This window comes from Stegodyphus dumicola, chromosome 9 (genome assembly GCF_044657685.1).
Source record: "Stegodyphus dumicola isolate Sdum_Otavi_A_Nest chromosome 9, ASM4465768v1".
In the NCBI taxonomy this organism is placed as follows: domain Eukaryota; kingdom Metazoa; phylum Arthropoda; class Arachnida; order Araneae; family Eresidae; genus Stegodyphus; species Stegodyphus dumicola.
The window spans coordinates 143738690-143765156 of record NC_140776.1 but is presented as its reverse complement, the minus strand read 5'-3'; the positions used below and the strand labels follow the sequence as shown (position 1 = coordinate 143765156).

Sequence of the window (26467 nt, the reverse complement as noted above, 5' to 3'; positions counted from 1 at the left end):
TGCATTTCAGCTAGAGGGTAATATACCTATTATTAGTGTGACATTTGTCATAATGCAAGTGCTTTTGTATGTCTTTACTTAACTGCTTGCTATGTGGTCTAGTAATGCCACACCAACCTCTTGGATCAATTTCATGCATTCAATTAAATAGTTTCTGTTTTTTTAGCAGAAGAATATTTAAAAATCATTCATAAAGTAATTTACTGCAAAAGCTGAAGCAACAAATGACATGCACCAAAACTTCCATATATTTGAGGATAGAAAAATTCAGGAGAAACTTATGTATAATGCAACCCTTAAGTAATACTGCATGCAGCTAATCATTTCAGAGCAAGCATGACTGAAAATCACTGTCATGGAATAGATATTACAGAGTTTAAATAAAAAAGAGTACAGTTATTGGTGTGTATCAAAGACAGATTTGCAAGAAGCTAAAAGTCACTGGCACAGGACAATGAATTGGTGACACATAAATAAATGTCACAAATATAGCAGTAAACATTAACATTTTGGAAAATATGTGGTCAAAACTCGGTCCTAAATGATCATAAGCAATAATCTCTAAAATGATCAGTGAAATCAAATTACAAAAAACCTACTGTAGAACTGTAAGAGTGATATTCAGCTTGGGAACCAAAACAGTTCCTTGTCCTGCAAACACATATTAAACCACAGGGTTAAAATTAAAAATTACATTGTAAAAAGAAAGGAACTTTTCAGTGAGACTAATAATACATAAATAAAACCCTCCCAAAACTAGTTTGGGAATATAAAAGACTGAACTTAGCAATGACAGAAGAAAGCATCATGATCTAGGTGTTTCTGTTTAGCTGGATTAAGCTCTGTACATCAATAAATTGAAGACAGTTGAATACTAGAATATACTACATGATAATTTTGTTCTACAATGGATTTCCCTCTCTCTGAAGAAATGTTACAGTCCAAGAAAAAATGCAATGATTCATGACTTCAAATGTTTAAATACTACAGTTACACATTCATCAAGAAGAGATATTCTTCATACACACTGGCTATTACAAAGTTCTGACCTTAATCTAAATGAGGACGAGAGGGATACATTATGAGAAACACCTCAGGAAAAAATTGACTCTTCTTGCATCAAACAAAAATCTTGGAGAATTATTGATACCATCTGGTTAAAATAAATTCATCAAAACAATGTTACCATAATATTCCACTGGCAGTACATTGTAATTTGCTCTAAAGGTAGTCCAAGGAAATATAAAAAAGTGCACAACCTTTTCTGTGGGAAGGCAGATAGTGCATAATTCTGACAATGTTTATAAAAAAATACTCCAATTAGATGATGATGGACTTTTATATTATCTCAAACTTCCTTACAAATTTAAATCTTCAATTTAAAGGCAATACACAGAGCAAAACATATTTATACAAATTTCTGAGTAGTCAGCTATAAATAAGTTTTCTAATCTCAGGAATAAAAATATGTTTAAATTATATTTTTAACTAAAAGTAACTTCAAATATTTTTCATCAAGAGCTAGCTAGGATTATTTAAAACATTATGAGGGTATGAGTTGTGAAATAATATCATAAGATTTTGCTTTTGTTGGAAAAGGAAAGGAAAATTTATTTACACAAAACACATCAATATTATAAATAAAAGCAAACAAGCAGAGAATACAGCGGAATTTCATTAAACACTAAGAAGAATGAATGCATATTATGACTAAAAATTATTCGATGATAGGGAAAAAATACTTCCACTGACATATAACCAAAACACATAATGGGACCAAAAAAGCATTTTGCAATAAATTGTGAAATTTAAGCCCTATTAATTTAAATAAAAAGAATTTCAATGTGCTTCAAAGAAAGTGTGGTTTAACTGTCAAAAGAAAAATTTATCCAACCAGTTTTTGCTAATTAGAAAGGACCTATTCACCCTTAAAATGTACTGAGCTACTTTAAATTACATTTAATGCTAAGTTAAATTTTATAATTTACTAAAATGTAATGTTTTAGAAAACATCCTTAAAATATCTGACTATTAAAAAGGTAATTTTTTATGTGAAACTTCTAAACTGTTTTTAATAAAATATAACTTTACTGTCCATTTTCTTAAATAAAAACTATAAATGATTTTTTATGACTATCTTGGAATTTCAGTGCTTCTCACCTTTTTAAAATACGTAAGTAAAAAGCACCATTATAATTGTTCATATAGTTAATCTAAATTTATAAAGGGGATGGGTCAAAAACAATTTTTTAAAGCACTCGCACTAATACACACTTCTCAAAAGTCATTTGAGAAGAGTGTATTAGTCGTATATTATAAACTTACTCATACACAGTATTTCCGACGAAGAGATACTTAATTTTAGAAATATTTTGCAGATTTGTTATTTGCATAAATCATTTTTACTATCTTCACATATTCATATCATTTTCCTCTTCAGCGATTTACAAAGAAAGACTGTATCCTAATTATAATTATGATTAAACACAGCATGAATACTAACAGATAAAAATTAATTTTGTGTCAGATTTTATTGTTATTCAGTTCTATTATATTGTTTACATATTACTTTAATAAAAGAATATACTTTTCATTTCTCTTTCTCAGCATTGTGCATTTGATATGCACACATTCACTTTTGTTATTTCCTTGTTTTAATGCATAACAGAATTCAGGACCTTTCTGGAAAGATGAGTGAACAACAGAAAACTATTTCATGCAATCGGCATTCAATTTAAATTATTACTAACAAAAAACTTGACACTTTTAGTATCCTATTCCAAATACAGATGAGCACCTTAAACAGGAAATAACCTTTCTGACATGCCTCTCCAGTGTAGGATGTTAGTGAGCAGTCACATGAAGTGGTGTTTTGCTTCCAGTTCTCAATGCAAAGACCTTGGTTTTGGCAAGGCTGACTATCACACAACATTTTACATCCAGGAATTAAAATACCTAAAAATTTAAGAGACAATATTTACAAATGAAATACATTTAATTCAAATTCCTTCTTATTTCATAATATATATATATATATATATTTAACAAATATTCTCTATTCGTATACAGCAAATATAAAATTAAAATTTAATTAAGAAATTTAAATGGCAAAGAAATAAAAATAATTATTATTGCTGCAAACTAATTTACAGTAACATTTAAATTCTAAGAGCATATGTAAATTAATTGCACATATCTAAAACCATGAAAAAATATATTATTCCAAAAAATTGCATAAGTGAATAATTGTTGAGCAGGCAGGAGACAAAACTTATCATGGGGAAGTTGCCCTCAAACCTAACTCTTCAATTACTCTATTCATGTTTCATCATCCATATAGGCAAGGGTAAAAGTAAAATTCAAAACTAAAAGTAAAACCAAATGTTGTGAAATACTAAAAAAGGAAATTTAAACAGTGGGATTTTGATAAAATAGCAAGTAAATGACAAAAGTTAAAATTAAGTCAATTAAGAGTAGAAAACCAAAGTAATTTAGAAACTCTTCCCTACTGGAAACTTCCCCAATACAAATTATGCATGTACACCTTATAAAATATAAAAATAAAAATAATAATAATATACATTACAAAATCCGAGATCCAGATGTCCAATATCTGGCATGACCTAAAATCCGGACCTCAAAGCCACCAACTGCTTTAGGCACGTGCATTTGTTTCCCCCCCTCCCCAATAAAACATGTGGAGAGTCCAGATTTTTAATTTCACTTTGGCACTAAATAAAATACTTCATTATTGAAGTAACAATCATTTTAACATTAATTTGTGTGATCAATAAATAATTTGACTCTGTAGCTGCATATTTTCTTGGCATACATCTCAAACCGAAACATTCTACATAAAAACATCATAAATTTTAAACCTACTAATATCTTATATCCTTGACACCAACCTGGAGAATCATTATTTATTATATTTTGCTTCCATTACTGCTTGTTTATCAATACATGACAACTTGAGTTATGACTCATACAGCGATGCCTAAAAAATTTTTTTTTCTAATATTAGTAATTGAATAACAAAGAGTAGGGTAACCTTTTATACTGACATCACACTTGGCTATGATTACAGATTTAAGCGCCCTAAGAAATACTGACGAGGAAAAATTAAACAAAAATTTCTTTCCATATGCTAAAAATAGATTTTGTTAATGATACTCATGGGCCAAATGATTAAATTTCATGCTATTTCAATTAAGAATAACTGATTTGTTATTCACAATTTATTCTTATAAAACAAGAACCAGCACCAGAGCTCGTATGGCCGCAACAGGTGGAAGAATTTAGAGAGGACAAAATTTTTGGAATTTAGGGAAGAACCAAATAACAAAATTAAGGGAAAGCACCGAGACCCAAAATTTAGGGACAGCACAAATTTAGAACTTAGGGAGGCACTTTAGCAGAATTTAGGACCTGTAAAGTCTGCATTAGGTGGTAAGATATGGTGGTAGCACCCCATATATAGGTGGTAGCACTGGCCCTCTTAAGTATATGTGAGAATTTATTTATTCAGGACTCAGATAAGCCCTAAGCATGTGCAAGAAATAGACATAAGTATAATTACTATCTAAACTAATACAGTTAGGCTTAACTGTCTCAGTGTGAGATAGAAGAAAGATAAAATTTAGCAGAACAACTTTTCTTTCATCACTAATCTCATGATAAATAGCCAATTATGTACAGCAGACACTATTAAGCTAAGCTAAAACTATAGTGATTCCAAGGAATTTCAGTTAACATAGCTGATTGAATTACTCCTTAACTTTCTGATTTGATACAGCTTATTATTTTTTGCAAGCTGTTATTATTACAGCAGTTTTATGAAAATATTTTTGGAGGCCCCGAAGAACGTTGAGGCTCTAAGCTATAGCTCGTGTAGCTTATGCATAAATCCTGGACTGTTGGAAAGTCAACTGTATATGACATAAGAAAACAGAAAAAGGTACTTTTTGAATTTTTTTGTGGGTTCTAACACCCCACTCGCAATGAATAACAGAAAAATTATTCATTATGTTAAAAGTGATACTTATGACAAAGTAATGATTGAATGGATCAGACAGCCTCGCAGCGAAGGCCTGCCATTGGCAGATCCAACGTGAATGGCTCAAACTGAAATATTTCATGATACTTACAATTCTATTTTCATGGAACAGCTTGAAGATAGCATTATAGAAAAAGTACTGCCTGAAGAACTTTTTGTTCCCTCATATTATTATCCTCACCACAGAGTGTTTAACGAAAATTCATCAACAAAACTTAGACCTATCTTCGATGCCTCGAGTAAACAAAAAGGTAGTCCTTCTTTAAATGATTATTTAGAAAGAGAAGCAAATACCATTGAACAATACCTGGAGTGATTCTTAAGTTCAGAGAAAAGAAACTAGGATTGATTGCTGACATAAAAAAGGCATCCTTGCAAATGTCCATTTGTACAGAAGACAAAGATTATCCGTTTTCTCTGGGAAGATGTCAAAAATAAAAAGCTCAAAGTTTTTAAACATTAAAGAGTAGTTTTCAGAGTAACTGTTTATCCTTAGTGAAGGATAATGTACCTATATTACTCTTTCCTCCAAATTGTACGTCCATCATTCAGCCTATGGATATCGGAATAATGGGCACACTGAAATGCAAATATAAAGTAGCATTTTTAAAATTCCTGTTAAATTTCTTGAATAATGGCAAGACTGTTCAAGAATTTTTGAAATATTTTAGCATAAAAGCCTGCCATGCAAAGCAACGCAAGTTAGTGGGAGGATGTGCCTCCAGATACTTTAAAAAAATGGTTGGCATAATTAATGGCCAGCAACCATTATTTCATGGTGACGATGATGAAAATGATAGCTGCAAATTTGACGGTTTTCGGATGTTGCAAACCAAAGATGAAATTTTCCAATTAATGGATTTTGTAAAGAAATGTGGAGAAGAGGTAATAAAGGAAGATGATTCAACAGAAGTTTTTCATTGTGCAGACAATGGCAATTAACATTAGAAAAACTTTCATTAGCAAAAGCTGACCAACACCAAAGAGTTTCTTAATGAAAGCAAGATCTGCCACTGTTCTTAACATTTGTATGAAACCTTCGTTGTCCGTCAATCCTCAATTGATTAACGGACAGCCAAATTTGTAATATCAAGAAAGATCAAGAAAATGCTACTGATAGATGAGCTGATAGTGAAATGACAGAGAGGTTATTGCAAATGAAAAAAATTTCCATTCACAAGTTAGTTGGAATTTTTCACACAGCAGTTACAGGACTTAAACAATGGAACTTTGTAATGAACAAGAAATTATGTCTGTCTATATAATAATAATTAAAAAAAAAAAAAATATTAGCTCAAACGAAACAATTTACATTGAAAGAAATGTTTAATAAAGAAAAGAAATAAATATTAAGCTTTCTTAATTACCCTTTAGATAATAAATGCTTCATTATTTCATAAATCATGATTTCATATTTTTAATTTTATAATTTCTTTATGCTATCTTACTAGATTTAAACTGATAGTCTAATACCTGGAAAAAGATACTTACGGAAAATCCTGTCGACCACAAGAGATGGCACCAATCGCGCCAAATAATAATAATAAAAAAATAAATAAAAAAAAAAAAAAAAAAACATTTACTAAATAGAAGAAAAAACGTCTATTCTTATTTTTCTTTCAATTTTATTATATTATCATTTCTTTATATTTAATTTTTCATTAAAACTAGCTAGGTTTAAATTTAAATACTTTTTTTTCGCTATTCAACAGCATGCTCTACTGTAGTAGGCAGGTCCCAAATTTTAATCTTTTTATGTATCATAGAAGGGAAAAAAGGAGTCTTTACTCAAGAATAATAACTAACATGTGTAATCAAGGTTACACCAAACCCAGCATGTTTGAAGAAGACTTTTTCATTTTTGGCGAAAAATCGCTTAGTTTGGTGTCTTTTCTTTAATAGGGAAAAATGGTTGATCTGATTTTCCGTAAGAACCTGGAAAAATCCCAAATCCAGAATCACCGAAGTCCTGATGAATCCGGATCTCAGATTTTGTATTGTATGTATATAAGGGATAAAGAAAAATGTATTCAAATATTATTTCACACTACTTTACTGATTAGAATAATTACCATATTTTTCATCAGGATTAGATGTTTGTGCTGCTGCTTCTAAATCAAAAACTTCATCTCCAATAACAAAACCTTGGATGCACCCAGTAAAACCATATTTTGTGAAATTAGTTTCTGTTCCACTACCAACATGTCCAAGAAACATTTCACTGTGATCTATAGTTCTGTATGTACCTCTTGATGGAAAAATAATCTCTGAAAATAATAATAATTATTATTAAAACATTTTTAGAACTGTCTAACTTATTTCATACTTTCCAAACTACAATACTAAAAAATCAGGAATTTTTTTTTAAACAAAATCTGGAGAATTTTCATACATTTTTTGAATGATAAAAATATACACAAAGAAAATATACACTTTAATAATGAATTAACTTTGAATAGTAACTAATTAATATCTGAAAGTTTCCTTAAATGCAAATAGTACAAAAATATTAACATGTAAAAAAGGAATGATGAGCTGATCTCCACAAACAAACTTTAATCAGTTTTCATACAAATGCTAGGAACAGTCTCAGATCTTGCTTTCATTAAGAAAGAAACTCTTTGGTGTTGATCAGCCTTTGCTAATAAAAGTTTTTCTAATGCAGTATTACTAATATTGGATCTAAATTTAGTCCTTGGTTTAGTAGCAACACTGAAAATCCTCTTGCACTCTACATTACTATGGGAAATTAACTATCAGGATAGCCAACATTATTCTAGATCAGATGTGGGCATAGCAAAGCTCGTGAGCTACATATGGCTATTGCAGTGAAGTAGTGCAGCTCTTATGATATACAAGCAGCAAATAAAAAATATATATATGAAATATGGTAAACTAAAACTACTCAATGTGAGAAAGAATGTAATTTATTTCATATCTTTTTAGAAAGCTATCAGATATTTCTTTCTATCTGAAACCTGCTTTACTAGTTTTCAAATGATGAAAATATGGACTTGCATCTTTTGGAAAATCTAATTGCAGCTTTCAAACATTCCTGTATTCCAACATGTGGCTCGTTATTGACATAAAGTTTGGCCATTCCTGCTCAAGACAGTTCACTGTAATTAAAAATTCCATCAGCAACTTTTGATTTGAAAATTAAACTCCACTGGGTGTCAATCCTTGCTGCTTTTATAACTTTATCCCAGTTTATATAAGTACGTATTTTATAACTTTCAACAAAACCTTTTATTTTAACACTAGAAGCAGCTACTTCTTCCTTAAAATATGCAAGAAGTGGGTTCCACTGGCTGATGATTCTAAATAGAGATTTCTCTAAAGATAACCAGAGTGTACATTGTTGAGAATCGAGCATGTAATTGATATTATGTGCAGTTTCAATGGCATCATTGTCTTATTGTCTTAATATGTTTTGTGCAACTGGCATCACTATTATTTTCGTCATTGTATGTAAGTTCTCTTTACTTTTTTTGTTAATAAAGTCCAAAATTCAATTAGCCCTCACTCTGTTTGTTATTTTATAACAGGTTATGGGTTTTAGCGAAGTTTAACAGCGGAAATAAATTAACGATGGCAGTTAACGTATTTGAATCACGGAATTTTTTTTACTTTCGTTTTCGATTTAACACTTCCACCTGAACAGTGTGTAGGTAGACGCTACAGTGTACCGATAGCCTTTTATTTTTTCTGCATATTTCTTGGTTAATGACGACGTAATATGGAAGCTAAAAATTTTTTTCAGTGTTACCAAATTGGAAGGTTTATCCAACTGGACTGATTGGAAATTTGAAATAAACTCTTTATTTGTACTCAGCGAATGCGCGGGCATCTTCAATAATTCCCTTATCAAGCCAAAAGCTCCGTCAGAAAGCGCGAATAAAAAACGAAGCGTACGCAAAGGCGAATGCCAAAGCTGCTGTGATCATTCGCACAAATGTATCACTGAATGTGTTAAATTTGATCTGTATACATGGTAATTCTGCACTAACAATATGGAATGAGTTATTAAGTAATTTTGAGAAGGTGTCAAGAGTGAAACTGGACACTCTTCTGCAACAGTTTTTCACTTTTCGGATCGCGAAAGACGAAAGTGTAATGCAATCACTCGCACGTTTATGTACACTGTGGGTGGATCTTCAACGTGAGCAAGAGTTGAGAACCAAAGAAAAGTTGCTGAAGAACCTGCTAGCACTGCGAATATTATCTATTCTTCCTGATGACGAATATATAGAGTTCAAATCACAGTGGGACTCAATGTCAAAGATGGAAAAGATCATCTGAAAAACTGATTGAACAGATCAACATATGGTTGCAAAGAAGAAATCAAGAGCTTAGAAACAAAAGTACGATAACATTTGTGGTGACAAATGCTAATTATAGCTCAAAACATAGTGGAAGGAAAGAAATGGAGGAAGGGTGGTAAGAAACCTCAGATGTCAGCCAATCCCAACTCTTGACAACGAATAATGCCAAAACGATGAACAGGCTTAGTAAGACCAGTGATGGTGTGAAAGGTTTCAATGGCATGTGTTTTTGTAGTAATAAATCCGGGCACATTGGTAAATTTTGCCCAATTTTCCCTGACAAGACAACCATGACAAATGGCAAAACCTTCTTTGCAAATACTCAGTGCAGTGCGTTTGCTTGTCAAGAAGAATGCTTGTCAAGTAGCCGAAATGTGTGGCTTAAAGACAATGGAGCTACAGCGCACATTACGAATTCAGTTGAGTATTTCAAGACGTACCGTCACTTTGACAAACAAGCAGAAATCACAGTCGGTAACAAACAGACAATACCAGCATATGGATGTGGGGACTTTGACATGTGCGCGATGGTTGGAAATGTACAAAAATCTATTGAGCTGACTGATGTAGTATTGTACGCACCAGAAATTGGCAAAAATTTGTTATCAGCCTCAAAGGCAATGAAATGAATAATCTCGAACTTTGGTGATTAAGACGATATGATTTGCCGTTTCTTTCGCAAGGGAACCCCAGATAATATACTTTTAGAAGCCCCATGTTCATCAAATGGACTCTTTGAACTACGTGCAAAACCAGTCAAGCCACAAGGGGGGTTCTGCTGCTGCAGCCTACTTGGTTGACAATGAAATGACTTTTCCTGAGACGGCAATGAAGACGACAACAAAACTGCCATTATCATTTTGGCATTGGCGACTTGGGTATCAAGGAATACAGTACGTGAAACAGTACTTGCGCCAAAATGGTATAGATTTTATCAACGATGGACTATTTTGTGAGCCATGTGCGTATGGTAAACAAAGTTGATGAACATTTAAACCAAAATGATTCAAAACACAAAAGTCTGGTGAGATAATACATGCAAACTTACTCGAATCATCAGTCTTAACAAGAGGTGGAAAGAAGTACATGTTAGTGATTAAGGACGATTACTCTAAGTTTAAACATGTAGAATTTCTGAGACATAAAGATGAAGCTGTGGATAAAATCAAGCAATTTCTTGTTTGGACCAACAAAGATGGTATAAATGTAAAAGAACTGGTCACAGACGGTGGTCGTGAGTTTGACAATGATAAATTGGTAAAACTGACTGATGATACAGGCATCAAGCTGCGAATCAACTATGCCATATACACCAGAACAAAACAGATTGGTTGAAAGAGAGAATCGTACAATAATGAATGCAGTTCACACTATGATCAAGGATTCAGGCCTACCACAGTTCCTATGGGCAGAAGCAGCATCTACGGCTGTCTATGTTCTCAATTGAAACAGATCAAGTAAGACTACAGGAAAATCTCCATTTGAGGAATGGTTTGGATGCAAGCCACCAATCAACAGAATTCGAGTTTTTGGATCAGCTGCATTTGTACATGTACCAAATGTTAACAGAGGTAAATTAGATGACAAAGCTATAAAGGGTTATTTAGTTGGTTATTGTGATGACGATGGGTATCGCATTTTCATACCATCAAGGAATGATACGATAAAAAGTGCCAATGTAGTGTTGTTCAATGAACAGCAAATCGCCCCTACTTCCCAACCTTCAAAATTAGCATCTAACACCAGTCTATCAAGTGGTATGAAGTTTATTTTGGAAGATGCACATGGTGATGCAGACACACAGGGGGTTGGTGATCTGTGCACTGATGAAGATGAACCAACACAGATGACCGCATGTGCATTGCGAGACTGTTCAACTATCCAACAGCCTGTCAAATTTAATGACTACAACGTGTACAACAGTATTCTGAAGTTAGAAGAGCCTAAAACATATGACGAAGCAATGAAGTCTCCTGAATATGCCGACTGGAAACAAGCCATGGACGAAGAAATGGCTTTGCATGCCAAATATGGAACATGGCAGCTTGTTGAGCACCTAACGGACCTAAAATCCTCGACAATCGCTGGGTTTACAGAGTGAAGACAAATCCCAATGGCTCAACTGAGAGATTCAAGGCCTGTTTAGTAACAAAGGGTACCCCCACACGGTAAACATTGATAACGAAGACACATTTAGCCCGTTGTGTGGCTATGACACTATTCGAGCTCTTATTGCAACAGCAGCCAAGGAGAATCTCAACTTATATCAAATTGACGTGGAGAAGGCATTCCTTTACGGTGCCCTAACTGAGGAGATCTACATGTATCAACCCGAAGGCTATAACACAGAAGTAAGCGTGTATGCAAGATGCTTCGACCTTTATATGGCTTGAAACAAGCTGGACGATGTTGGAATGCCAAGTTTACTGACATGCTGAGGAAACATGGCATGATACAAAGTAAATCCGACAACTGCCTGTTCATACGAAATGATTATGGGCATAAGATGCTGATGGCGATTTATGTTGATGATGGCATTGTCGCTGTTCAGGCTAATGCAGCATTCTTCACCTTTATGGACGAGCTAAAGCAACATTTTAACATTCGAGTAACGGCATTAAATTGCTTCCTTGGTCTACAAGTTGAACGTTTGAAAGACGGCTCACTCTTGCTGCACCAAGAAGCATTTTCAAAAAAGATATAAGAACAATATGGAGATGCTAAGACATCACACATCCCAGTAAAGAAGTCGAGTCTCAAGGTCCAATATGGTCAATCAAATGAGGACGGCATGATCAAGAGGCGAAGCCTTTCAGCAGTGAAATTCCATACCGATCAGTAGTTGGCACTTTGCTGTACTTGGCGATGGAGACCCAACCGAATACTGCTTATGCAGTGAGTTTGATGTCTCGAAAACTGAACAATCCTACAGAGATTGATTGGGAAATCGTACAGACAACATTAAGGTACCTTTGCAATACCATAAGACACGACATTGTGTACAATTATGAAGATGATAGAAGTTTGATGTTGTTTAGTGATGCAGATAACAACAGATGTGCAGAAACACGCAGGTCTCGAACAGGTGTTATTTCTTTCTATGGTGGAGGTGCAATTACATGGCGAAGCAATCTACAGGAGGCCATATCCAATTCGATGACAGAGGCAGAGTTCATGGCAGCAGCTGATGCTACAAAAGACTTGATATGGTTGAAGAGCTTGTTTAATGAGATAGCTAATAATGTCTCATTGCCTATCCTACAAATTGATAATCAGAGTACTATCAAGTACATCAAAAATCCAATGCTCCATGCATACACAAAGCACATTGACCAAAGGTGCAAGTTTGTGCAAGATGAGTTCTCGAAGGGACGTTTTCAATTAGGATATATCAGAAGTGAGGAACAGTGAGCTGATATTCTGACGAAAGCGCTTCCAGCACCTCAATTTCATTTCCAGAAGAAGTTCATTGGTGTAAAATCAGTCAATAAGTAAAAGTTAATCTATATGAACAATGACTATTTTCATGCTCGAAGGAGGCTGTTGAGAATCGAGCATTTAATTGATATTATGTGCAGTTTCAGTGGCATCATTGTTTTATTGTTTTAATATGTTTTATGCATCTGGCATCACTATTATTTTCGTCATTCTAAAAGTTGTCATGTAAACAATAAGGCGTACGTAAGTTCTCTTTACTTTTTTGTTAATAAAGTCCAAAATTTAATTAGCCATCACTCTGTTTGTTAATTTTATAACATACGTACATATATATTTCAAAATTTTTCTTAGTTCAATACTATGCGAATTGCTTCAAGTTTTCCTTCCTTTCGGAAGTCTCTGCAAGACAATAATAAATATCAGCAATGTGCATTGGCAAAGAAGATCTGATATATTTAAAAGGTGACAAGTGCAATTCATAATTAGCAAACTTGAATTTTCTTAAGATGCCTGCAACACTAGTTTTCAAGCCTACCATTATTGGTGCATTGTCGACACCAAGTGTTAAGCAGTTACCCAGAGGAATTGCATTTCTTTTAAAATTTTAATAATTAGCTGTACTGTATTAAATGGGCCTGTTGAATCTCCTTATAAAGTAGAGACAGATAGTAAACTACACTCAATTTCTGAAGACTCTAGATTGACAAAAGGAACAACAATTGGATACAGTTTTGCCTTGGTATTTATTATAGCTTCCGTCCATAGAAAGGCAAATTGAAGCTGTTTTAATGCAATCAATAACTGAAGTTTTAATTTTCATACCAATTTTTTTAACAATTTCAGCCATTTTTGTATTTGCACTTGAGCATTTTTAAGCGATTTTATTATAGGTAAACATTTCTCTGTAAATAAAGATGATGCATTCAGTGGCACATTATGCTTCAACAAAAAAGTGGAATACAGGCATTTTGCATTGATAATTGTTTGGTCCTTTGTTCCCACAGAAAAAAAAAAATTTTTTTTCTCTCAATACAAGTCATGTTATCTTCATGTTTTCATGTATCCACATATCAGACTTAGAATATCAGACTTTCCACTGAGCAAGATTAAAAAACTGCAATGACATATGGGACACATCGCAAATATATTACATTTCCTTGACAAAATAATAGAAGAAAAGTCACCAGTGCATTGCTTTTGAAAAGTACATGAGTATTTTACCTTTTTTGCAGCCTTACTAAGGCAAAAGATCACAATTTTTTAATATCTTTGTCAAAAGCGCATAACACTCACAATGTTCAGCGGCAAGATGAGCATAATAACAACCTTAATCTTGCTTTGTGCTAATCAACTGACCTGTGCCAGATGGCATGCAGTTGCGTTTGATGCTTATTGGAGAAGTGGAACATGACATTTTTGGGCACATGTGCTCTCATAAACAAAGCAGAAGTACACCATAATATCTCACTGATGAAATGATTTTGGTTTTCTTTTATATGTAATCAACAGAAAAGCCAAGCGCTTTCAGATACCCCAAATTTTTTTTTCGATGTAAATAATGAAGTAGTAAATTAAGCTACATAAAAACCGTGAGAAATTTTAAGAATAAGAGAAAGTCGGAAGAATGTTATAAATTGGAATACGATCAGAAATCAGGATTCTCCCGCCTAAATCAAGAGAGTTGGCAACTTAGTAATTTATAAAAACTCAAGACTTAAGCCTCTATCTGTTTCCAGGAAGTATATTTTGAATTTACTTCACTTAAGGTGAACTTATGAAGTTTTTATAGTAAAGAATTCTGTACACTTCCTAAGCAATATTAGCTATATTTATTCACAGGGTTTGTCTATTAGATAGAAATAAAGGTAGTAACAGCATGGCTGAAATATTTACACAATGAAGAGAAATGTCCTGAAGTTTGCATGACTAAGTAACGATTGCTCTATGCAAAACTCTTTTGCACCACCAACAGCTATCAATGCAATAGTTAACTTCTTTCCAACAGCAACCTTTCAAAGGTTTTATGTCAACAATCACAGCAACTGCTGAGATATGCTGTTAAAGATCAACCAAACTTGTGAAGAAGAGAGGAACAAAAACTTAATGCATGCTGCAAGAAGTATTAATATGGTGTTAAATTCAGACTTTTGGTAGCCAACATGAAACAGCCAGGATATGATCAATACGACCTTGAGACCGATTTTCAATCATAGTATGTTTTAAAATGGTGCTGTATAATAATATCAAAATCTGTTTTTGCATATTGAAACACACAAAAAAGCTTTTCTATCGGATTAGCAGCCATATTGCTCCTGACCTCAAAAGCACTCATGTGATGCTGAAGTCTCGAAAACAAATAAAAGAAGGAGGTCATGAATACTTCCTCTATGAAATGACCTTAAATATTTTGTGCTAAAAACAACAATTTCAATCTATAAACATCTAATCTGTTTTTCTTAGGCTAACCTCATATACAAAGGATGTTTACACATTTTTAGAATGGGGACATTTATTAATGTTTAACATGCAAAAAGTTACTTTCTTAAATGTTCATTCTGATAATCTTTTTTCTGAACTATATATATGTCTGCATAATGATCTCAAGATAGAAGAGCTTTTCATAAAATTTTCATAAGTACTGTTTTTCAGAGTCCATCAGTCATTGTGGGTTTGCACTTAGAAAGTGCTCTTTTCAAGAAACCAAAGCCACAACAGAAGATAGGTGACAAACGTCATGGGCTTTGCAGAAAGATATACATATATATGGAATGTATGTATTGGTCTTCATGATTTCAAAGAATGCAGTGGTACGTTTTGAAGTAACTACTTTGTCTTGATGAAGTTTCACATTTTGCAAGTCGTTGGGATAAAGAAATAAATTTCTTCTGTAAATACTGGATGTAAAAATTTCTCTTTATAATATAATGAGTTGATTTAAAATTTTTTTTCACTCTTCTTATTTTTAATTTTCTACTGAGAGAATCCTGCAACAGTTATAAACCCCTTACAGAAACTTTCTTTGCAATGACAGAACCAGGTTTGAACATTTCTTTGTTTTCGTTTATAAACTTACCTTTTTTTGTTGGAGTCATTTAGATAAATCCATGCTTCGCCAAAGATCACAATATACAGTGCTCTACAAATTGTTCTGCGTTAAGCTTTATGCCTCAACAAAAGCTGTGAAAATTGTGTTTTTTAACTTTTTAAAGTTGAAAACCTTGGTTGTTATTTTATTTATGCTTCAGATCTATTTAAAAACTCTGCAAATAATTTCTGCATTGGGGGAATTTTCTCTTGCTACCAACGATTTAACTTCAGAAACACTATGCACTTTTTCCAGGTATCTGTCTGGAGTCATTTTCATATAGAAGTAATGATTGATGGTTTTCCCCTTTCCAATCAATAATGACGTTTATTTTGTACTTACATAATTTTAATACAATGCAGTTCATAACATTTTTGAAACATGGAATAGGATTTTTTTTTTCTGGTAAGTGCAAAAACATAGTCTTTAATCCACAGCTAGTTTACATGCGACATTTTGAAAGAATAATAAATTTAAAAATAGCAGATGATATTTCTCATTTCAAATAATAAACTATTGCCAGAAGTCTCCCCCCCCACACAAGATGTTTCTTTCTTTCTCTAAAAAAATTCTTTATCAAAACTGTTCTAAAAATGGGTAAACACCCTCTGCATTTCTTGGGAATATTAACCTGCACAAAAAGATATACCAGATATCAGATGAAAAAATTTTAATACTCATGACCAGTTCGTATTAACAGAGATTTAAAACCTAGGTTAACTATTAGTGTTTAATAATTTTATCTCCTTAAGCTTCAGTTTATTTGTAATCTTCATGGCTCTAGTGCTTTAAAAAGCAAGTTTGTGAAATAGATATAATCTTTGATAATTATAGATTATTCACAATTAATTCTTTTTGCTAGATAAGGAATGTATTTATCTGTTTCTCTGTAAATGAGATTGTACTTCATCAAAATAAATAAATAATTATAAACTATAACAACACATGAAATCGATTAAGTCTAAAATTGATATGGGGACTGATCTTTTGAAAATCAATTTCCCCCAAATGTCATTTTTTATGTTTTTGAACAACAGCCAGGTTAACTGACTGCACAATTTGATCCACTGGGCATCCATTTATTACCAATATTATGAAAGCTAATAAAAAGAATTTATAAACTGGAAGTAATTAAAGTAATCCTTATCATTCAGAAAAATTTTGACCTGGCTCATCTTTTAACTTATCTAAAACCTTATCTTTTCAGAAAAATTACAACTATCACAGTCTGTCTGTACTGGATCTTCAAGTTTAATATACAAACACAATTTAATGAAAACATTTATTGCTGCAGCTTGTCTTTACCTTAATTCAAAATTAGCAAACGTTATCAACAACAACGTGTGAGGGCTGAACAAAATCATGATACTTAATTGCAAAAATATAATTACTAAGAAATAACACAGCATATGAATATAAATACTATGCAACAATAACAAATTAATAAATTCATTCATTAAATTAAGCAGCATGGCCTATAGCATTAAAGGCCAGTTCATTTTAATAACGAAAAGAAATCTCAAGCAGACTCTCTAAATATTATCTACAATATGCATTCAAGTGAAAGCCAATAAAAAAGAGAAAAGACAGAAAAGAATTTACAAACACACACACACACACACACAAATAAATAAATAAATAAAAAATAAAAAAATAAATAAATAAGACATTATAATATATTATTACACCTCCCAAAATAGAATTCCCAAATTAATACCCTTTTTTTAAATTAGCAATATGACTAATTCAAACAGAGTTATTAGAAATTTATACTTTAAATAACATAAATGTGCAAAACTTTTAATAATTTTTAATTTGAGATTTTTTTATTTTATCAAGTTGCCTCTTATTTAAATTATCCCAAGCCTACTGAAACTTTGTGTGCAATGTATAATGATAAAAACGAACAGAAATATTTGTTAACATAGTGAATAAGACAAAAAGAGAGAGACAAATAATAAAGGATTTTATATAAATATGTAAATATGTTATATAACAAACCTAAGCTTTCTCCTTGACTCCATGGCATCCTAAAATATCTATCAACAAATTTCATGACTACATCTGCAACAGCAGTCTGGTCATTTACATAAAGAGCTGTTCGATGCAGCTGGCGTTCAACTTTTATTTGTATTGGAGTGCCAGTAGAGAGACCTATAGAAAAAAGTTAAAGCTTTAAAACTCTTTTAAAAATTATTTATACTCAGCAGTTGACAGCTGGTAAGCCTGCTATTGTAGCTTATGGGCACTTAGTGTTCAGAAGTAGGCCAGTGGTTTTAAGTATTTGACTGATTGCCTTTTAATATTTTGGAAAACTATGAGTAGGTTTGCAATTACAGCTGATATGTTAATTAAAGTGTGATTTATGAGTGGAAAAAATTCAGCAACACTTTTTAAAATGCTTAGCTTAAAACATCCATGTTTGTGAACTGGATAGAAGGAGTAACAACAGATAAGCCAAAAGCTCACTGTAAACTATATAAATGTGTGAACTGATGACATATAAAACTGATTTAAATGAAGCATAATCATTGTTTAAAGCAAAAGCAAAATTTTCAACAAATCCTGCCCTAGAAGGATGTAAAAAAATAAATTTGAAAAAGTCAGTAACATATGTCAGAAGGAATTGAAACTTTCTGTATTTATTACTTGTCATTGTTTTGTAAAAATTTGTTTGTTGCTTGCAAATGATCATTTCAGCAAAATTCATAAAAAAGAAATGTCATAAAATTCATTATCTGAGATATTATGTTTACACAGGCCAAAACCCACAGCATTTATAAAGAAAGTCATCTGCATTATTTAACGAAACTGAAATTAATGAACAATTATTTTCTTCAAAATTACATGAGTCGACACTTTCATATTAAAAGCATCTATGCTTATGTTATTATAATAGAAAATAAAATATCAACACAGTTTTTAAGATTCCCTGAACAGGGAGAAACTTAAAAATTAATGCATTACGACAGTGTGGTCCAACTTTTAGTTAGAGGGCCAATCAAACATTAGTATAGGAGAGTGAGGGCCAGAGACATTAAAGAAAGAAAAAGAATTACATATAAATCACCAGTTTAATATATCACTTTATTTTACAGTCTAGAAATCAATGTGATGATTAGCTCTGCTTTTTTGATACAAGTGTATCAATGTCCACTGTAATTTCAGGAAGGCAAAGTCTCAGACTCGATTCCAGTGAAGCACTTTCAGTGCGATTTCTCATTTTTGATTTAATTTGTTTGAAAGCAGAAAAAGCACTTTGACACAACTATGTACCAGCAAACAGCGACAACATTTGCAAAGAGAATTTATGCAGTTTGGTCAAACATTTTTTAGAAATCAGTTTCCAGAAATGCTCAGCGACATCACTTTTTTTAGTCTGGTAGAATGTATCTGCCTGAAGACTACAAATTTCCACTTGAAGGTCACAAGGCACCTACCTCACTTACTTCAATCTCTATGGGGTTGTTTAACAATGAAAATTTTGTTTTTAGGGAATCAAAATCGTGGTTTTGTTTTTAGGGAATATGTTCTGGAACTCTTTTTTGATATCAGTAATTATTTCATGAAACATAGTAAAATTTGTGTCATTTTCTTCTTTCAGCTGCTGACAAAATGGGAAATGTGCTGTATTATTTGCCTTCACAACAATTTGCATTACATTAAATTTTTTTACAAAAGCCTTCAACATGTCTATAAAGCTGGGCTATGTTTTGTTTTCTGCCTTGTAGTTTCAAGTTTAAAGCATTTAGATGAGTTGTTAAATCTGTCAGAAAAGCAAGATTATTCAAAAACTGGATTTCTTCTAATTTTTCTTAATACTCATGCCCAATATTTTCTTTTTTGAAGAAAGCAAGAATTTTATTCCTCAGCAAAAAAAAAAAAAAAAAAAAAAAAAAAAATGTTGCAGACAATTTCCAGCATTTAGCCTGCCCACTTGACAGTACAATGAAATGTCCCAATTCGCAGCATTCAAATTGTCCACAAATGCAATAAATGCTCTGTGTCTCTGGGCTTTGCCTCCCCTTATTAAATTTGCACTATTTACAAGTTTCATTATTTGAGCCTTATAATTTTTATTATTTAATTATTATATTTAATTATTTATATTTGTTATTTATTATTTAAAGCAATAAGAAGGGTCTTTTGTTTTTCCAAACATTCAACTAATATTTTTTTTTCCTGTAAAAAAGGGCAAGTGCGAACAAAATGAATAAGAGGGCCACATGCATCCAGCAGGTTGGACAACACTGCATTACAAGATTTCTAAATAACATTAAAAAAAATAACAGTGAAAGATCACAGCTTTTATTAGTAGTAATGAGAATTAGTATTTATTAGTAATGAGAATCTGATAAACAAGTTCAACAGTCAGAATAGAAAATTAACTGAAAAGCATCAACAATTACAGCAGAGCAAGAAAACATTAATTGAAAATAAAGCTAACTCAGAAAAATTAGTACAACAGCATTAACAATCCAAATGTGAGAAAGCATTTCACAATGAATTTAAATACATTAACTAAAACACAACAACCTGAAATTTACCAAGAATTAATTAAAAGAAGAAATAGAGATTTAAACAGTAGAAAATTAACAACAATTTATGAATTCAAAATTCCATCCTTGATAACAGATTATAAAGGATAACTAATAAAAGTAATAAAGATAACTAATAAAGTTTAACTAATAAAAAGGTTTATTACTTTGACATGCAAATTCAAGCACAAATTGGACATCAAATTTCTTCAAATAATAATAATAACAACAATAATAATAATAACCTTTTACTTCTACATGAAGCTGATGCACAGTGCGATCTGAATTAAATGTAAAGTACACATTTTTATTGGCAAAATGGAGTTGCACAAAGTTGTTGAAGTGATCGAATGCATAAAGTAATATTCCTTCTTTTTCAAAGGTACGAAAGCTCATTAGAATATTCTTTTCTAAAACTGGATTTGGATCACTTCCTTCAGTTTTATGATGATAGTATGATTTAGGAACAACCACAGTCATGCCATTTATATTAACATCTGTGAACAATAAAGCATTTGTTAAAAATATTAACAAATATCAATCACTACAAAAATCCATAAAAATGAATGTATTTTAAAATGTATATGATTATCAAATTATACATACTTTTTTCACAATTTTTTCCCGAGTGAGCAAAAGGATTTACACATTTACATTTATAGGACCCCCAAAACTCAAGGCAAGTTGCTCCATTCTGACATGGATTAGAAGCACAAGATGGTTGACATCCATGTACTATTGCAGATTCACTATTGAATATATTATGAAGACAAAAACATCATTCACAATTGTACAACATTATACAATACAATAATTAAAAAAAAATACCAAAATCAGTAAGAATTAGACCTAAATTTATTGAAAAGAAACTCAGTATGCGAAAAAATATGCAAAATATATTATATCTATAAATAAATACAAATTAAAATGCAATTCAAAATTTAATCAAATTGCATGCTGAAAGCAGCAACAAGTGGTAGGTAGGTAGGTTACGGAGGACTGGAACGCCTGGTGTCTAACAGAGGTAAACAGGCATGTGTTCCAAACCCTCCTCTAACTACGGCAAAAGCTTCCCAGAACCACACGAGGCCGCACCAGGAGATTATTGAGGTTGTCAAAGGGAAGTACATGGCCCTACAAGGGCATTAGTAGGATTGTATTACAGTTTGAAGAGGAAAGCTGTGGTGTTACAGATAGTAGGTAGTTAAACTAAAAATACTTGGATAATAAGACGTACGCATTACAAAAAAAATGCATAGGCAACAATACACAAAGCACAAAGCGTAAAATGCATAAACAGAGAGCACAAAAAACAGGTACATACACATAGTCACTTAAGGCACAAAAAGATAAATGGAGTACATGAAGTCACATGAAAGCTGGAGCACAATGTTAGTGTAAGGCAGTTCTGTTGGATATAAATACAAGTACATCTTGAATGATGTATGATGAGTTCATGAATACTCATGTGTGCAGAAGAAGAGTGTGGTTAGATTGCTAAGGCGTTGATTATTGTAGCATTGCTAAGAACATAGATAAAAACACTGATAAAAGGCACGAGGATGTTGTAGCACTAATTATTGGGCAGTGCCCCAGCAATGTGTGCACCGTAAGGCACACAAGCATTCACTAACACTGCGTAAGAAGATGTTGTTCACATGCTGTTGAAGGGATTACACACGTATCATTATGGAGGCATAACACATCTCTCTAAGGAGATGCCACATATTTGCGAATTGTTAGTATTGCCACTTTAGATTGTGGGCAGGGGAGCTTAAACACACAGTTGTGGTGAAGCCCAGATTTTGTAAAGTTCACTGGACTAGTCTTAGAGCTTATCGTCAGTACACCATAGCGTCATTTTAGCACGGTAGGCAAAGGTCTGTGCCCAATGCCACGATGGTATTCATGATGCTGGAGATTGAATTAACCGCTCCTTTGTGCGTTATAAGGAACCGGTGATAGGCGTAGCAACAAGTGGTAGTAATAATGCAAAATAAATTAAATTAAATAATACATTTAAAATCCTATATCCAATTCTGAACAAACTACATGCAAAAAACCAGAAGCACAGTGGTAAACAGCATGAAAGGTACAAAAAATGAAAAAGGAAAAAAGAAAGTCATATCTTTTGCTGCATTTTCATTAGTGGATTAATGCAATGAAAGAAGTAAACACATCAGTCTGTTTCTGAACCAACAAAAACACAAATTAAAAGTTTAATACTTAAAATAATCTCAGAAAATTATTACAGTAATCTGTGTTTTTTATTAGTCCAACACCTACAAGCCATAATAAGTAGTGCCAAAAATTTCAAAATTATAGAGTCAAAATCATACACAAGCATAAAAATGCTTAAAAATTTTGAAGAATTTTTTACTCTTTTCACTGAACCGATCCACAGATGATGATGCAGCAAAAGAGTTAAGTTTCTTTTTTCCTTTTCGGTTTTGGCATTTTTTGAGCCTTTCACGCAGTTTGGCACTATGCTTCCCCCCTTCCTTTTTCTGCATACAGTTCAGAATTGAATACGGGATGGATTTTATTAATACAGTACAAAGTCCGAAATCCAGACAAAGTCCATTATACGGACCTCAAAACCACCGTTTTTCTCATAGGCTATACACATGTGCATTTAATTCCCCCCCCTTCAACACATAATAAAACATCTGGAGAGTCCAGATTCTTACTTTCACTTTGACACTAAATAAAATTGTAAAAAAGGTTAGCTTTAAATATGTTCTTGGCCCATAGATGGCGCCACTGTTTTTATATTCTTCTATAACTGTGCACCAGGGGGGGCCCAAGAGCGATGCGTAGTGCAGGGAGAAAATTATGCCACCTGCGCATGACGTCATGTGGGTGACAGTCGTTAGTTCTCGGCGTTTGTTTACATTCGTTGCATTTGATTTGGGATACATTTGATTTGTGTTGTTAATTTGCTTTTATACCTAGTCGGAAATGGCAAGTTGTGCTATAGCGTTGTGTCAGAATTATAGAAGGAAAACTAAAAGTCAAGGCATCACATACCATCGTTTTCCAAGTGATCCAGAACTTCGTAAGTTATGGACTATTCGCTGCAAAAGAGCAGATAATTTCAACATCGAAAATGCCAGAATATGTGCTATTCATTTTATCATAATTTTCCTTTTATGAAGTAGACTTATAGCGAGATATTTAATCTCAGTTTCGTGTTTACCAATAGTGACTACCTGAATGATTAGTTGATAAATTCGCTTATCCAAGTTAATTCACATGTTTTGGTTACTTTCTTTACATCCCAAAAGTAATTCTATGTATTGAAGCAATGTCTGGGTTAAGCATTGAGAACTAAGTAAACTGATACATGCTTCAGAAGAAAGAACAATTTCTCGACCACACTATGATGCAAACATCGATGAGCGAGCAACATATTTCCTTCAATGTTGTTTAACTGATGCATATGTCTGATGTAATTTAATTGATATAACTAAGTGAACTTACACATAGCTGCTCTGAAGGAAAACAAATCTGTGTATAATGCTAGAATACAAATAGCGAAAGAGTAAGTAGATACTCTTCAGTGTTATTTAACTGCTGCATATGTTTTAATTTTGATTCCATATAACTTGTTTTTAATTATAAGAGAAAGAAAAATAATTTAATACTGAACACATATTTTGAGTATAACAAAAGTATTTTAAGAAACAACCTGATAAAAATACATTAGTAATTAAAAATATTTTATTTGTGTACAGGCTGAATTGAAACTAAGATGTGGTGGTGTATTTAATTATGGCAAAGCACACTAGGGCTATCTGTGTAATAGGTGTGATGCCTTCTTGGAGGACTTTCTCAGGTAAACTGGCTCGTATACACATTACACATGAGGAAAACCACGAAAACGCCCATGCAGCCAGCCCGTTCGCGGGATTCAGACCGAACTACCAGTGTTCAGCGACTTTACCGCTCAGCTGCTGGTAGGCTGAAACTAAGATGTATGGCAAGTTTATTATTATTATTATTATTATGCGTATATGTCTAAGAAAATGTATTTTAATTGTTCCATTTTTAATGTATGGAAGGAAGAATAGGATGCCAATATCGAAGATTATTTACTATAGCAAATAATCGCGTCAGGATAAATGTTATATAGAAATCTTGGGAGTGTAAGGGATTATAAGAGTACTTTTAGATTATACTGAAAAAATATGCACTTCTGCTAAAATCTGAAGTGAATCAGTATGAAGTGACTTTTCACTTTAAAAAGAATGTGATAAGTATACTATTTAAAAGTATAATGACGGATATTAAGAAATTTGTAGAATTTCATGGTATTTAAATATGAACTTGTTAAGTCAAATCTTTTTATATATATTTTTGCTTGAGATATGTAAATTAAACTGAAAATCACGATCATATCTTTCTCATGGAATGTCAAAGTTCATTTGTATTAAAAAAAGTGCATGAGCAATGAAAATAAATAGAATAATACTTTTTGATTATGTTTTTACCATGGTCTTAGCAGTTATGCCATCACGTGTTCTGTTCAACAAAATTTATTTAGTGCAAACAATACTACGAAAAAATATTGAAAAATACCTTGTTTTACAATATTTATTTCCCTTAGTTAACTTAAATATCGTTTTTCATTTTCTAAGGCTTCCCTTTACGAAAAGAATTTAATGTTTACAATTATTTTCAGCATTCGTACGAATTCTATGCATAAAATAAACATTTTCTTTAACAAAATACTTAATCGGAAAGTATATACCCGGTATTTCCGGTGTATCTACCACATATAAAATGATCATTTTGCTTTAGTTTACATTTTTTCCATTACCAAAATCATGTAGCAGACGCGTCGGCCGATGCGTCCTGTCTCCCGGGTGACGTCACTACCAGCAACCAATGGCACGCTTTTTCCGTTCCTGGCCTAACCTTAGTATATTAAAGAACCTTGACTGTGCACTCCAATAAAACTTCACTTGTGTTCCAAACTCCCAACAGGTATGTTGTGTATTATTTATTCTCATGCATGCAAGTAACCACTCTCTGCTATATTGAGTTTCTAATAGGTTATGGGCCCAGGCCAGATTAAGAAATGAGGATAAATAATCTAGTGTCTAGTTAAGTTAGTTTGTTTATTTAATTCTATTTGTAAATTTTTTAGAATTACTTTAACCAGAATTGACCACATGGTTATGTTAGGCTTAGCCAAAGCACATGGTTGCAAAAGCTTAACTAGTACAAATATTTTTGACTGTTAATTATTTGGGCAAATGTTTCTTTGAGAATAAAATTAATTCAATAGAAAATTTATTTGAATTTATCTCAAATTATAATTATTTTTTTTTTTTTTTTTTGTCTCTTGTTGATTAAAGTTAAAAAAGGAAAAATGCCAGGGGGAGAAGGTTCATTTAGTCATAAACAATTGAGCGGAAGGGAAAATTACATGGATTGGAAATTTTCCATGAAAATGCATCTTATTAAATTAGATTTATGGGCTTATGTAGAGGGTACAAAAGAAGATCCAGTAAAGGATACCAAAACTTTGTCATATATAGTTGAAGGGGTAAGTGAAATTATTTTCAATGATATAAGGGATTTAACAAGTGGAAAGGAAGCTTGGAAAGTATTAGCTGAAACATATGAGGATAAGGGAATCACAAGAAAGGTTTCAATAATTAAAACATTAGTGAATACCCGTTATACTGATTGTAAGGATATGTCTGACTATTTACATAGGGTCATTTCATCTTATCAGCAGTTAAAATCTACTGGTGTTAAACCTGATGAAGAATTAATTGCAGGAATAATTTTAGCTAATTTACCTGATAGGTTTGAACCTCTTATAATGGCTTTGAAAAATTGTGGTGAGGCAATAACAGTTGACAATGTTAAAAATCGCTTGTTAGCTGAAGATTCAAAACCCCTAGTCAATGAAAGTAAGGAATACGCATTTGTTAATAAAAAGATCGGAAGCAAAAGGTACTTTAAAGGAAAATGTTTTAAATGCAATTTGTTTGGCCACAAAAGCTCTGAT

General features: G+C 32.4%; 1 protein-coding gene across 5 annotated transcripts in view; it reads right to left on the bottom strand.

Annotated features, from left to right (window-relative positions):
* Nucleotides 1-26467, bottom strand: part of LOC118199327 (axotactin-like) — a 260812-nt gene that overhangs the window by 45375 nt on the left and 188970 nt on the right. For all 5 annotated transcript variants that reach the window (XM_085824186.1, XM_085824184.1, XM_085824183.1 and 2 more), the window contains 5 exons: nt 21049-21191; nt 20688-20939; nt 17906-18058; nt 7129-7323; nt 2815-2955 (listed from right to left, as the gene is read on the bottom strand). In XM_085824186.1, the coding sequence (XP_085680312.1) occupies nt 2815-2955; nt 7129-7323; nt 17906-18058; nt 20688-20939; nt 21049-21191 (884 nt within the window). The remainder of the gene's footprint in view (nt 1-2814; nt 2956-7128; nt 7324-17905; nt 18059-20687; nt 20940-21048; nt 21192-26467) is intronic.